The sequence below is a fragment of the Dipodomys merriami genome, unplaced genomic scaffold (genome assembly GCF_024711535.1).
Source record: "Dipodomys merriami isolate MVZ:Mamm:240054 unplaced genomic scaffold, mDipMer1.0.p SCAF_290, whole genome shotgun sequence".
Lineage (NCBI taxonomy): Eukaryota > Metazoa > Chordata > Mammalia > Rodentia > Heteromyidae > Dipodomys > Dipodomys merriami.
This window is the reverse complement of record NW_027204382.1, coordinates 680,496-696,148: the sequence shown is the minus strand read 5'-3', so window position 1 is coordinate 696,148 and position 15,653 is coordinate 680,496. Positions and strand designations below refer to the sequence as shown.

Below are 15,653 nucleotides of genomic sequence, written 5' to 3'. Positions count from 1 at the left end.
GAATTTTTATATATTACATTGTTATAGTAAATTACATATTTTATATAAATTATATATCACGATTCATATATCACTATATTATAGTGAATATATACCATATTGTATATACGTCATATATATCATATACATTCTATTAATATATTACATACAATTTTTTTCATTTTTTTTCCTGAGGTAGAGTCTTCTTTTTAGCCCAGGCTAGCCATGAGTGTTCCATCCTCCAACAGCTGCATCCTGAGTGCTGAGACTGCAGGTGTGAGCTCATGCTCAAGTTTTATATTTGATTTTCTTATAGTTGATTTTTAAGGGGTCAATTCCAGCACTGTTACATTAGGGAGGTCTGTATGACTGTCACATGAAGAGAACGCAGCTTGATGTACCTGTGTCTGCCATGGAGAGAGAGGAGGAAGGGGTTAAGAAGCCTCTCTTCTTGTTTCTGGCAAAGGTGATACCTGCAGGAAGATTAACTGGGAGACAGGAGGGAAAAAGGTACGTTTTTCACTGTACACCTTCTATAGACTTTGCATTGTTCCTTGTGCATGTATTAACTCTTGAAGAAATTGATTAAAATGGGAAAAAGTCAGTGTGGGATGACAGTAATGCACATGGATAGAATCTGACATCCCATGCTTGACAATGAACATGACATGCTTGATACTCACCAGAATTGGAGTCACTGCTTGGGTATGTTTGCTTGTTCCCTTCTGTTGTGTTGCTGCTGTTCTGTAAGCTGTCTCTCTTGCCTCCCCAGCTAGTTCACAGCCCACCTGTGCCCAGTACACCAAACACACCCCGTGGGTGAGCAATGGGAGGCAGTAGAGAGAAGGCAGGCTCTGCAGTCAGACTCAATAGGGCCTGTGTCCCACAACTAGTAGGTTTAGGTCCTTAGGTGGGTTTCAAGTTTCTTCCTTTACATTTTGGAGTAATATAACCCTCACTGAGTTATCTGAGCACAATGCTGGAACTGTTCTGATTATCCACGGCCCGCAGCCCCCAGCCCAAGAGAACAGAGACTAACGTTTATATTATCTTCCATCAGGCCAACTCTGCATACCTCTTCTCCCAGTTTCCCTCACATTCCACCTAAGCACAAACCCGTTCATTCATCTACTGGATCCCTGACTCTCGTTCACATCCTCCTTGGCTCCTATCATTCCTCAGATTCAACAGTCCCTCTTTTATTAATTAATGTTTTCATTTCCAGGCAATAGAAAATTCAAGTCTAACTGGTTAAACCATTAAAGGGATTTATTGCTTCCAAGTAGCTAAAATTTCAGCAGTGGCAAGAGTCCTGGGGTTGGTTGCAGCTCAGACTTTACCAAAGACCCCCGTGTCCTCTGCCAGCCTCCGTGCCAGCTTCCTAGCTGGCACTTGTAGTATCTTAGGCTGGTGCTCCTCCCATCCACGTTTCTCAGGCAGACCTTGTTCGTGAGTGGGTATTTCAGACTTGTTCATCCAACTGCCAAAAGAACAGCTTCATGGATGCTCAGCTCTTTAGGTATGAACCATCCACCAGCTGCCCAAACCAAAGTCCTGGCTCCTTTTCTATGCAATCAGCCATGAAGACATGCTGTATGTTTCAGATCCATCCCCCTCTCTCTAGTCCCAGTGCCCTGTCCTCCACATCTTCCATCTTTCTGCCTACCTCCTGCACACCATTCCTCACTGCAGCCACCATGATCTCCCAAATGTGGAGATTAGATCGTGCCAGGCCCTTAGAACTCAGCATCTTTGTGGCTAATGGCTAACAAAAGCCCTGGCTGGAGCCTCCTCCTGCTCTTTTGGCTTCCCTTGCATGCCCTTCCTTTCACTACTGTTAGTCTCACAAATACATGCACTTGTTTTGCCTAACGGAGTAGGAATTCTCTTTCCTCTGTCTACCTGCCAACCCCCTTCACCCTTGGCTACTTTCCTCTTCCTTCAGGACCCCAATTCTTCCCACTTCTCTCAGGTCCCTCCTATGTTCCTAAGGGAGTTTCTTCCTTAGCACTCCCTACATGATGTTCAGACTGTCCCTGCTTATTTACCTTTCCTAGATTTTCAGCACTGTAAAGGCTGGAGCCTTGGCAATTATAATAATCTTCATATCTCCAGTGCCTCTCACTTAACTCAATGCATTTTTATTGAATAAATGGATCTAAAGTAGGTATTTGGCATTCAATACTCACTTTCCTTTCTTAGGGGATGAATGTGTCTGAATAGTCATGCAATTAAGAGATTCAGTGTAACAGCTACTCTCACCATGAGAATGAATGCAAAGAGAATTCTTCTCTAGGCATCTTAATGTTGTTTTTTTTTTTTTTTGTCAGTCATGGGTCTTGAACTCTGGACTTGGGTGCTGTCCTTGAGCTCTTCAGCTCAAGGCTAGCGCTCTACCACTTGAGTCACAGCACCACTCCCAGTTTCCTGGTGGTTAATTGGAGATAAGGGTCTCAGGGATTTTCCTGCTTGGGCTGGATTTGAACTGTGATGCTCAGATCTCAGCCTCCTAAGTAGCTAGGAATACAGGCATGAGCCATCGGTGCCTGGCTTGGTTTTTTTTTTTTTGTAATAACTAATTTTAACAAAGCAAACTGTGATGTTCAAATAGAGAACATCACCTCTTGTTTTTCAGTTTAAGTTGCTAACAGGCCTTTTTTCAGATTTACCCCAGAGCCTCAAGGACAGAGAAAGTTTTCTCATAAATGCCAATAAAGATTCTTACAACTCTATATTCAGAAATGAAGATCTCCTTTCCTCTGTCCCCTTATCTCAAGGTTGCTAGAAAATTAAAAATTGCTCTTCAGCATATGAAGGGTCCATTTCTAGTCTGTTCAAACATTCAATGAACATTAAATTGCAAATTGACTTACATGATACACATCTTCTTACTTTCCATAATCCCCTCAGGCTTTAGAAAAGATCAAATGTTTGTCTGTGTGTTTTTTTTTTGTTATTGCCTTCCTGTTTTTAATCTAATTCAGAGGAAAATACATATGTAGCATACAATATTTCTGTTGTAAAATATCACAGATATGGGCAGTATAGAATTTGGATAAGGAAGGATGTGTACCTGAATTGTAGATTTGAAAAACAGGACATGTCCTAATAAGATAAATTAAAAATTCCATATCTAGAAACTTCAGAAAGAACTACAGATTATGAAAGGCAAAATATTATTACAAAAAATAGACTAAGAGTCTATTTCTAGACAAATGTGTCTTCTGTGTTTTATTCTCATATACAGATTTTCCTTCTAGAGTGGCACCAACGAAGCGTGGTGGCTCATGCCTGTAATTTCAGCTACTCAGATCATAGTTTGAGACTGGGGCAAAAAGTGGGACACCTTTATAACAAACAAGTCAGGTGTAGTGGTTCATGCCTATAATCTCTGCAATAATGGAGGTATAAAACTATATTTTAACAATGGAAGTATAAAATAGTTTTATATAAAATATATGTATAAAATATAGCTTTATACCTCCATTGTTAAAGTTGGTAGAGTTTATAAGCTTTGTAGATTAAGATAAGCCTGAGACCCTAGCTGAAAAATAACTAAAGCAAAAAGTGTTAGAGGATAAAATGTTTGCTTAGTAAGTACAAGGTCCTAAGTTTAGCCTCAGAATGGCAAATAAATAAAGTTGGAAAGGGGTTAAAAGTGCCCATTGTATGGCATTGCCCTATGCCTCCTCTCCATTGTTTCAATATTATTAGTCCTTGATATGTTTAAGAGATCATTGGTCACAGAATAATTTTTTTCCATGTGAAAATAATTGGTCAAGAAACAGAATCAAACTTCTTATTTTTTCAGTGGTACTAGGGTTTGAACTCAGGGTTTTGCCCTTGTTAGCAAGCACTCTATCATTTGAGCTACATCTCCAGCCTTTCTTGAGACAGCAGCTTGCTATGTAGCCTCAGAATTGTGATCCTTCTCCATTGTCTCCCGAGTGCTGGGATTACAGCAGTGTACCTCCACACCCAGTGAAATTTTAGGTTAAACTAATTACACTACTTGCAACTCCACTTGAAAGAGAATGAATGCTCTGGAATCCCAGAAAAACATGGCAGTATTATCTTATTGGCACTAAGGTAGGTTTAGCTTGTTTAGAGATACCACCAAGAAATAAAAAAGCAAATGCTGGCATTGTGGAAGTCTGTGTTAGCTGGAAATAAGCGGCACAAACAGAAGCACATGAAAGAGGACATTAAGAGTCAATTTGCTCTTTCTAGCTAGGAGGATGGTTATTGACAAGGCCTAATTTCCCTTCAATTACAGCTAGGTTCTCTAAATAAAGCCTTCAAACACTTTTCTACAGAAAGAGAAACTTTAAAGAAACAAAATAGATTTATTGGAAATGCTTTTACTCTAAGGGGTGTGAACTTGGAACTTGTTTAGGTACTTAAAAAAAAGTTGTCTTTAGTTGTACAAAGGAGTTGCCATTCAACGAAGCAGTTTAAGAATATAATGCATTATGTTCAATGTCACCCCTTCCATCATTCTTCCCCATCCTTCCTAATCCTACCTTTCATTAATTTTGTAGGCTATGCATTGAATTTTATGATTGTGTCCACCCCTACTTCCTCTCTTCATCTACCCCTTCTTCATCTTAATCAACTACCCATCCCCCCTCCACGCCCACCCCCTCCCTCCGGCTGCTGGGGCTTGACTCAGGACAGTGGTACTGTCCCTGAATTGTTTTTGCTCTGAGCCACAGCAGTCCTTAGGCCTTTCCCTGCCAGAGCTGGCTTCAAACCATGATCCTTAGATCTCAGCCTCTTGAGCAGCTAAGATTACAGGAATGAGCCACCAGCAACCTGGCTCATCCCTCTTTTTAGTACCCATTTACTGGTGTTTATTGTGTTGGACTGTGTTAACCTTTCTAAGGAATTACAACTTTTGAGTTCTCCCCCGAACCTACCATATTATGGTTAATATACTTATGTACACTTGGATACCACCACAGGGTGTTTGTATGTTTATAAATCAATTCTAGGTTCCAAATATGAGAGAAAACATGCATCCAGGCCCTATGAATACAGGGATGCTATTTTCTGGTTAAAAATGCACATATTTGCATGCCACATAAATTCCTTTGCTCAGGACTGTCCAATTTCATAGCACATTTTATTGCCAAGTAGACTTACTCATCCCAATGAAGGCATGCATGAAAAGATTGGATTTTTAAAATTTGATTTATAGCTAAGCAATTTTGCTCTTCAAACTGGTTTAAGCTGGAGTCATAGGTTAACATATAAATAAATAAGTGCCAGCAAGCTAATAGGGACAGGTCCTTGGGATGTATTAGATACACTGCTTCTCTGCTACACACTCTCCCCCAAACTGCCTCAAAAGTGTTTCAGCCATGAAGTATTTCCATTATCCTTTCCACTGGCCTCTGAGTAACTTTAAAAAAGTCCTTAGAATGAAAAGACAGGTGGAAATTTATTTAACATACTCTGACTCATATTTCGAAGGCCTCAAAGCTCCCCAGATGAAGAGATTCAGTTTGTTAGTCTGAGACCACTTGCATGAATCTTAATTCCACACACAGGACCAGCTCCAGAGAAAAAGGAACTAAGATGAGGTGTCGTAAGCATTAATTCCCTGAGCTCATACCCATGTGCATTAATGTCAGTATTATTTTTTTATTTTTCCCCTGTAGGATGGCAGATACTGAGATTTATGACCTCAGATAAAGGCAAGGAATTAAGTAAAAGTATTTCACAAAATTATAGGAAATGCTAGCTTCATTGGTAGATTGCATCCTCTCTGAAGGGCAGCTGCTTATCTAGGTATTTTCTAACTCCCTCACAGTCTCTAGTTTTTTGTTTTTCCCCCTAAAGAATAACTGCCTATTGTTACCTACTCTCTAAGGATTGGTATCTGAGGCTGTATTAAGGCTTGGACTTGTGCCTTGTTTGAAGAATTGCTTCTAGCTGTGGAATCCCACCCAGATATTTTCAATAGCCCTTTTGTATTTAAAGAGGAATGAAAATACTTTGGTAAATAAATATGGCTCTATTTGAAGTTAGTAGCAATAATGAAACCATAAAAGCACCTTCAAACAAACTGTCGATTGTAAAATCTCAAACCTATAAAAGTCCTAGAACAAATACTATAGCTTTTAAAACAATCTTAATGCTTCTCTGCAAAAGGCCACGTCCCAAGGGCATCTTTGACTTCCATCTCATAACGTAACAGACACCAGTTAGATTATTTCTGCTGTTAAAACACCAACTTTGCACAGTACACTCAATCTAGGGTGTGCTGCTATGGCTGAATTCTGAATAAAATCAGTGATAAAACAATCAGCATTTATTGCAGAATGTTTACAGAGAGGATACTACTAAAAGTTGTTAGAATTGCACACTTAAGTAAACTATTTTTCCTCTTTGAACTGCTCAGTTTAAGAAGTTATACTTAGCCAGGAGCTGGTGGCTTATACCTGTAATCCTAGCTGCTTGGGAGGCTGGGATCTGAGGATGGTGGTTCAAAGCCAGCCCAGGCAGGAAAGTTCTTGATACTCTCATCTCCAATAACCATCTCTGCCTCCCCCCCCCCCCCCCACACACACACCAGAAAACTGGAAGTGGCACTTGGCTCAAGTGGTAGAGGGCTAGCCTTGAGCTAAAGAGCTGAGGGACAGGGACAGCACCCAGGTCCAGAGTTCAAGCCCCATGACCAAATGTGTGTGTGTGTGTGTGTGTGTGTGTGTGTGTGTGTGTGTGTGTGTGTGTGTGTGTGTGTGTGTGTGTGTGTGTGTATGAATATGTATATATATGTATATATTTATCCCCTCCACCCAATTAGAAGCAACTGTCTGGCTCTGGTGTATGTCGGGGGGTCAGGGGTGGGGTAGTGAGTTGAGCCTCTAAGAAGCTGCCTCTTCTTCCCTCTCCACGCTCTGTGCAAACTCAACTTGGGAAGTAATTACTTCAGGGTTCCTAGCATGTTAGCCACACCCACCATGGGGGATTCCTCCTACCACCTCAGCTGCCACCTGGACTCATCTTTGCTTTGGAAGCTCCTAGCTGTAGACACCTGACACCCTGTATCAGCTTTCATTCTCCTGTCCCTCCACACCTGGTCCAGTTAAATTCCTGCCTCTTCAAGTCAGGATTTGCAACTTGTGATTCAGACAACTTTATGGGCATTTGGTGTCCAAATTACTATTATTTTTGACCATGTATTGATGTAACATTAAATCATTAATTACCATTTCCATTTCAAGTAAGTTTACTGAACAGAATCTGATATACTGAAGAGTATTTCTGCAGAGGTGCATTATGCAAAACCACTGCCCTAACCATGAAATTAGAAAAGTTAAAAGACTTTTCCTTTGAGAGAGCACTTATGCTTGCTGATTTAGGTTAAGTACAAAAGGGCTACAAATGAAAGTACTGGCTTTTCTTTCTCTTTTTGGATGAGGTAGGTCACTATGTTGCCCAGACTCCCCAAGAATCTCTGTGCTCAAGTGAATGTCCTGCTTAGCCCCCTAAGTGGCTGGAACTACAGGTGCACACTACCATACTAGATAGAACTCACAATTCTCTTTTATTCCTGTGTTTCAATTACAAACTAGACAACTTTTTAAGTCAAATACAATCTGAAGCAGACCATCTATACTTGGGAACCTTTGTTTACATGACAAGTTATTTTCTTTCTGCAGACACTTGTAATTTTGAATTTAATCTCACTTGTGAGGACTTGGTGGGCTCATCAGCAACTTTATCGAAGATTCCTTTACTTTAAATTCTATTGTTTTCTAAAATCTACAGCTATATGGTAATGAGGAACATCAGATGACTAATCTTTACTTTCCCTTTTAGTACTGGTTTTCTTTCTTTTCTTTTTGGGGGGGTCCAGTCGTGGGGCCTGAACTCTGGGCTGGGTGGTGTCCCTCAGCTCTTCAGATCAAGGCTAACGCTCTACCACTTGAACCACAGCACCACTTCCGGTTTTTTTCTTTTTGCTTATGTGGTGTTGAGGAATCAAATCCAAGGCCTCATGCATGCTAGGCAAGCGCTCTACCACTGAGCCACCTTCCCAGCCCCATTAGTACTGGTTTTCTTGTGAGCCTTTCTTCATCAGTAAATGCTTCTCAAAAGTTAAAAGGTTGGATGGCACATTTTTTTGTTATAATTGGTATTCCTTTTCCATGTAATCTTTTTTGTTCTTTTCTGGTACTATCTATGGGCTTTCTCTTGTTGCCCTGATGAACTACTATACAGTCAGAACTAATGTATAGGTCTTTCTTTGCCCCACCCCATCTTGTCCCTTGTTTAGCCAGGGAAAAGCACATTTTCTACTACAACAACTAGCTATGTCACCTTCATTTTTTTTTTTTTGAACACTCAGGGTTTTGGAAGCTTAAAGTTTGAATTTTCAGTTTTCTCTCTGATCATCTAAGAAAGTTTGCAAGCATCTACCTTGTGGCTCAGAAAGAAAGTCTGATGTGACATGATATATAGTATCATAGTCACAATTACTAGTTGCAACAATTACTAGGAAAACTCTTTTGATCTTATTTATTCCATTTTCTATTAATAATTGAGAGGCATGCTTCCTTCAGAGAAACCGTATTATTATTTTTGCCAGCCCTGGGTCCTGAACTCAGGGCCTGGGCACTGTCCCTGAGCTTCTTTTTGCTCAAGGCTCTACCACCTGAGCCACAGCACCACTTCTGGCTTTTTCTCTGCATGTGGTACTAAGGAATTGAACCTAGGGCTTCATGCATGCTAGGTGAGCACTCTACCACTGAACCATATTCATAGCTAGAAACCAAATTATAAAAATGTAGTTTTATAAGTACAAGAACTGTCGGGCGCCGGTGGCTCACACCTGTAATCCTAGCTACTCAGGAGGCTGAGATCTGAGGATCACAGTTCAAAGCCAGCCTGGGCAGGAAAGTCCGTGAGACTCTGATCTCCAATAAACCACTACAAAACTGGAAGTGGTGCTGTAGCTAAAGCAGTAGAGCGCTTGCCTTGAGCTGAAGAGCTGAAGGACAGTGCCTAAGCCCAGAGTTCAAGCCCGACAACTGACACAAAAAACCAAAAAACAAAAACTGTTTTTCATAAGCATTTTAATATTTTAAAAATGTAAAGGAAAAGCATCCCTTGACCTAGCAGAGTTATCACTATTAAGAAGAATTTGAAACAGCAAATGATTAACATTCAAGAAAACTGAGGATTATTAATTTTTAAAAGTAGGAGCTGAATTAAAAAGTGTACTTGGGTAGAGGAAGAAATACTGTGAAAATATTTTGGCTAAAGGAAGTTAACTGCAGTTGAAAACACAACTTCCTCAGACAGAAACTTGAAAGCCAAATAACAAAAAGCAAGATCATCCTGCTTTTGGCAAAAATCTTGTCTGACATAGGAATCTTGGTGTGATATCCAAGTTATGGTCCACCAGTACACCCATCTCTGTTCTTTCCACGACGTCTATTTCAATAACTGGCAACTCTACCCTTCCAGTTGCTGTGGGTGACTAAACAGTCTTTTTGCTTTACTTTTGGTGCTGGGAATTGAACCCAAGGCTTTGCACTCTACCACTTTCCTTTGCTTTGCTCACTTCTCTCTTCCCAATTCCATGAGGGCAAGGATGTTTTTGTACTGCTGCATTACCCAGTGCTTAGAATGGTTTGGTGCACACCAGGAATTTGTACAAGCTACAAGAATCAGTAGGTAACATTTGCGGACAAGGCACTTATATGAATAATTCTGAAAGTGCAGGTGTGGTGTGAGATTGTATAAAAGAAGTATGTTATGATCTGACTTATTGCAAGGTTAATACTTACAGCATAAGGAGAAAGGAATGTGTTCTATGTTGCCAAATATGATGATTTGAAGAGACAATGTTAGAATTGCTTATCTTATAAAGGAATAACGGAGGACAGTTTTTCACTGATATTCTCAGTATGTGTCAGATCCTGCATCACTCAAGGTTCTTGAGATATCTTGAGGAAAAAAAGTGGAGTACTCAAATGCTAGATTTAATTATACATCTGTATCAGAATGAGTTATTCCTACCCTGCTTTACATAAACCAGGGGACTTTTTTTTTTTTGAGTGAAGTAAGCAATTGCAGCTTGAAGAGGGTAACTTGGTAAAGGATTCCTATGTCTCAATGTTTGTCCTTCATGTTGTTATGTTTTATGACTAATATTGTAGATGAGAGGGAATTGAATTCCCTATACAAATTAAGGAACTTGTATATATGAAGATGGCTTTGATAAGAGTTAAGCCATAAAAATTACCTTTCTTGATGGAGCTTTTGGAGACACTACTTAAATAGCCTTGAATGCAATTTGTAAAGAACCAACTCTCTAAAAAAGGTCCTATTATATTTAGCTCCTAACAACTTCTTTTATTAATGAGATGATTTCCAAAGATAGATGAAAGTGTGACATTAAGTACAAACTCCTTCTGTAATTTAAATGGATATTTTAAAGTGTAGTTTTCATTTCTGGTTTCCCATTCTCAGTTATGCAAAAAGGAACTCACAGAGGCAAATTCAAATATCTATTTTGAAAAGTATTTACTTAGTTTGAATAAATTAATTGCAAATAAAAATTAAGCTACAATATATAGCCTGAATAGAAATGACTAGAACAAACACAACACAGGACTTAATTTCCTTGCATTAGTCACAAATCATGTGACAATCTAAAAAACTTCAAAATCAATTATATTTCTTTGAAAAGGGGTAACAGCAGTTACTGATACATCACAACTAATAAACTTATAATACAAGTTTCCTGACATGCATTTCCTGAGTGAACCCAAATGATCATTTTTTTCAAACAAGGAATTTTGACACAGTAAAATAAAATAGTTCATGGCTTCTAAGCAACAATTTTTTTTAAAGAAAGAAAAAAAGTGATGTAATAGAATAAAGTTATGCTACCATACAAAATTTTGCTATAGTCAATTAAGTATGATACAGTTTTTCAAACTAAAGGAAATCAAAAGACTAAAACTAAAAATGATTTGTCTAATCTAAAAGTGTACTGATTTCTACAAGTATCGAAAGGGTTTGATGTAGTGCAACTGTCTCTTCTTGTGGAGCATTTTAAAAAAGGTTGGAGAGGAACAGAAACATTTTCTTGCTTCTGAAAGCAAAGGATATCCTGGGGTTCAAGAATAAACAGACCTTGCAAGTTTGTTCCTTCCCTTTGCTGTCACTGATGCTCATCTGACAACCAAGCACTAAGCACTCATTTAAATCATACCGCAGCAACTTTCCTTAGGATTCAATTCCACAGTTAAGGCTGGTCTGCTTTAATGGGGGGAAGGATGGCTCTATTGTCATCCAACCCTTTATGTCTCTATATTTTCTAATGCCTGGATAAAGCCAAATATAGAATTAACTAAGCATTTCTGTTTCTAAAAACAAATATTCACTATCTTTTCTTATTTGATGCTTTTTTACCATAGAAATGGTGTTTTTTTTTTTTCTAGAAACAGTGAACAGATGAGAACCATAGTTTATATCCAAAAAATAAACTTGCCAAATGTTGCTGATACTAAAAACAGATTAGTCATCATGGGAGAAAAATAGATAATCTAGATTAGATTGCATATTCAAAGGAGTATATAAAATGTTTTTAGCATTAAGTTTTTGTTATAGTACTACACTTGAGAGAAACATTAAGGAAAAAAATCTTCCTGATTAACTTCATTGTGGTTAAAAACAAATACCTCTTAGACAATGGTAATTAATATGAATTCGGTATTACAAAGTATTTTAATTCACCAAATTCCATATTTAACAGGGTGAGGAGAGAGGCTCTCTTGTCCTTAGCTTTGCAAATCCTTGAGCTATGTGCTCACTACACTACCATTCACACTGAGTGTGACACCATCATTACCATGCTACTCTACCAAGAACATTCTAATATACTTTCTATCATAAAGATAAATAGAAAAAAGTTAATATACATGTTGCTATATTTTACAATGTTTGCAACAAACTGTAAACTAACATAGTTTGAACCAACAGTACCCTCAGTTATACAAAACAATTTCTCAACACTGAGGATGGGTGATTCAAAACACTAAAATGAAGGCATCAAATTAGACTATGTCTTTTTTCCTCAAAATATATTTTCAAAACTCAGAATTCAGAAGTCTGGTACTTTCAAAAATCCCTTTGCTTGAGTTTCCCAGATTTTTGCTCAGAAATTGCTACTATTTATTATAAATGTTTAAAAAATTCTTCATCTTAATGCAAATGACCAGAGCAGAGAAACTGATGTGGACAACAGGTTGAAAAACCCAACTCACTTAGCTTATAAATTTATAATGTAGTCCTGGAGGACAACTGTTAGTCTAGAGGTCCTTGGAAAATAAGTCTGATGTAGCCTTGTTCACCAGCCAACTGATGTGCACAAAAGGGACAGGCTGCATGAAAAGTGTGAGTACCATGAGGAAGTGGGATCTGGGACCAATAGGCCGTTGTCTTTTCTGAACACACATGCCCACAGGGGCTAAACGCATGGGTTGGAGGGCCGGCGTCCACATAAAATCCAGCTTCACATCCAAGCCACAGAGGGACATAGGGACCAACAGACCTACACATAGGACATTCACGATCTTTTCCATCACGTTCTTCTTTGTTTCCCCAGTTATGATAGCCATGTACATGGCCGCAGTTTAGATAGACCCATGGTTGTTTTTCATCTACAACATCTTTCCTCTTCATACTAGGAAAGGCTAGTGTGTTGAACCCTACAGGGCACTGAGGTCTTGCTGCATTGATTTCCTGTCTTAAAGCTTCTAAATGCTTCACAGTTGGGGTGTGGGAAAGGCCTTCTGCAGTACGCCACAGCAGTGTTGCACCACAGAGATCAATAAGTGAGCCATCTTGTAACTGATTGGTTTCAATTTCCACCTGGAAGAGACGAGAATCAAAAGACACATTGGTTTGGAGTTTACATGGGTTTTGGGGATTTCTCATAAACAGCTCCTAGATTTCCTATTATTACTAAGAAGTCAAGAAACTAAAAGCCATCAGGAAAAGTTTGAAAATCAAAGATAAAATACTCAACACCAACATGTCTCTATTTTAGCCTAAAGACAACTTGTGACTTAAACACTAACCAAATTATAAACTAGTTTTTAATTTTAAACAAAAATAAACAGAAAGGTAAAAATGTGGTTAAATCTAGAAAAGCTTACGCTTTTAAATATATGAACATAATGTGACAAAAATGTTTATTACAGACTTTTCCTAATTGAAATATTAAGAGCTTAGAGTACTGGCTTATGTTTGTAATTCTAACTATTAAGGAGGTGAAGCTCAGGATGATCACTGTTTGTGGCCAGCCCAAGCAAAAGTACAGATGTGAGAGATAGACAGGAAGATCCTAAGTTTGAGGGCTGCTTGGGCTACAAAGCTATATCTAGTTTCAGAAAAACAAAAATAATACAAAGAAGAAGGCAACAATGCTTGACAAGAAATGTACTCATGGCCGTGCACCAGTGGCTCACGCCTGTAATCCTAGCTATACTCAGGAGGCTGAGATCTGAAGATCGAAGTTCAAAGCCAGCCCGGGCAGAAAAGTCTGTGAGACTCTTATCTCCAATAAACCACTAGAGAACAGGAAGTAGCACTGTGGCTCAAGCGGTAGAGCGCTTGCCTTGAGCTGAAGAGCACAGCACCCAAGCCCAGAGTTCAAGCCCACTGACACCAACCGACAAAAAACAAAAACAAAAGCTATTATGGTCTTCTAATATAGTATTTCTCAGTATCTGATAATCAAGCTCAGGCTTAGTTCCCTTTGTTGGTGATATATTTAAGAGGCTTTATTTTGTTGTTTGTTTTAAAAATATACATATAATGATATGCTGGGTGCCAGTGGTTCATGCCTGTGAACCTACCTACAAGGAGGAAAGTCCAAGAGACCTTATCTCCAATTAACCATAGAAAGCACTGGGAAAGGAGCTCCAGTGGTAAAGCACTAGTCTTGGGCAAAAATGTTCAGGGACATTGCCCAGACCCTGAGTTCAAGCCCTAGGAGCTCCTCCCCTAACCCCCCAAAGCATATATATAATAATAATGCAGTTAGTCCAATTTATCTCACATGTTCACTATAGTTAAAAAAAGAGCTACACTTCAATAGTTACCATTTTTCCTCTCTGCTGAGCTGACCGGGTTTCACGCAGGCTAAATACATTTCCACACACTGATATTTCTCTCCATATTCCAGGCTTGGAGTCTTCGGTGAACCCATTGCGTGGATGCATCACAAGAACACCATTAGTGGTCAAGCCATCCATCTGCCCATCAGATGTCTTCCACTTGGCAGCTTTCTCCTATCAAGAGAATAATGTACTGCCATTTAGGTATAACTTGGAAACAGAAGCTGATGAAAGAATACATTGTTTAGGAACAAAGTTTTTTACCCCAAGAAAGATATTTTTTGATGAATCAAATCCTGCAGCATAAATCCGTGCTGTATACGGAGGATTCCGTTCACATATGATTCTACAGGCAAATCTTGATATAGTGCTCTGAACTGACTGTGTATCAGAATTACTTTGACTTCCAGGAACTGTGTCGGTTACTACGAAATCAATAGGGCTTTCAGTCGACCGACCAATCTAAAGAAAAAAGAAATATATATATAAACCTATTCAAACAACACAGTGCTAAAATCCAATCAAGAAAGGCATAATGAGATAAGAACATTAAGCCTCTGAAATTTCTAAAGCTCATATGTATCATACTTAACTTTAGGGACATCTATACCCTTGAAAACTAATCTATCAGAGTTTCTGATGTACTAGTCATTTTGTGCATAGAATGAACTGGGAAATTCTGACAGAATTCATGAAACCCTTAGGGAATAAAAAATTCAGGATAGTTGAGATTTCTAGATGGCTATAAAGTAACCCTTTCAGGTGTAAATATAACTACCATTTATAATTCTACCTGGATTGTTCCACAAAAAGTATTTACAATGAGTAAACGTTATACTCAATGCCATTTATATAAAGCTGAATGAAATGCAATGTCTTTAATTGCAGTGAAAGATATACACAAATACTGGTCTTAAGGGGTTGCATTGAGGTCTAATGTGCACTTCACAGATTTCTCTATTTGAATCTAGTAACAAGCCTTTAATTCTGGTATGAGTTGAGAAATCAAATAATCAACTAACTTCAAAGAATAGTTTCAAAAGGTTCTAGGCCTAAGAATTCTTGAGGAAGCATAGAAAAGGCATTTTAATGTGTGGATTCTGTGGCATTTATTTTGTACACCTAGAGGTCTTCCTGAAACATCTTCCTGAGCCCATTTATAACTATTAAGAGATATAAACTAAAATGTTTGTACAGGCTCTTAAGGAATCATATGGGGTTGGATGAGAGTGATGTGAAATGATCTGTACTTCTAAAGCCAATTAGAGAATTAGCATTAAAGAAACTTAACATGAATCATACTGTGCTATCTAATGACATTTGTGTAGTTTTTTTCCCTCTTTATAATACTTAGAACTTTTTTCTTTCTTCTAGCTCATATTTTTGTGAGACAGGTTTCAAGTAAGAGTTCTGGATGGGTGAGGTTATCAGAGAATTAACACCTTCAGGTGTACTAAACAGTAATTAAGTTACTTTCAGTTTGGGAATTGACTCAGACTCTACAAAGATGATGCCTTTGCTTTTTCC

General features: G+C 38.6%; 1 protein-coding gene across 6 annotated transcripts in view; it reads right to left on the bottom strand.

The window, feature by feature from the left end:
* Positions 1-9,103: 9,103 nt before the first annotated feature.
* LOC138839046 (E3 ubiquitin-protein ligase pellino homolog 1) overlaps positions 9,104-15,653 on the bottom strand; it is a 52,502-nt gene continuing 45,952 nt past the window's right edge. For all 6 annotated transcript variants that reach the window (XM_070038693.1, XM_070038698.1, XM_070038696.1 and 3 more), the window contains exons 5-7: positions 14,391-14,588; positions 14,112-14,300; positions 9,104-12,876 (exon numbers count right to left, since the gene is read on the bottom strand). In XM_070038693.1, coding sequence (XP_069894794.1) covers positions 12,310-12,876; positions 14,112-14,300; positions 14,391-14,588 — 954 coding nt within the window. In that variant the 3' untranslated portion in view covers positions 9,104-12,309. The remainder of the gene's footprint in view (positions 12,877-14,111; positions 14,301-14,390; positions 14,589-15,653) is intronic.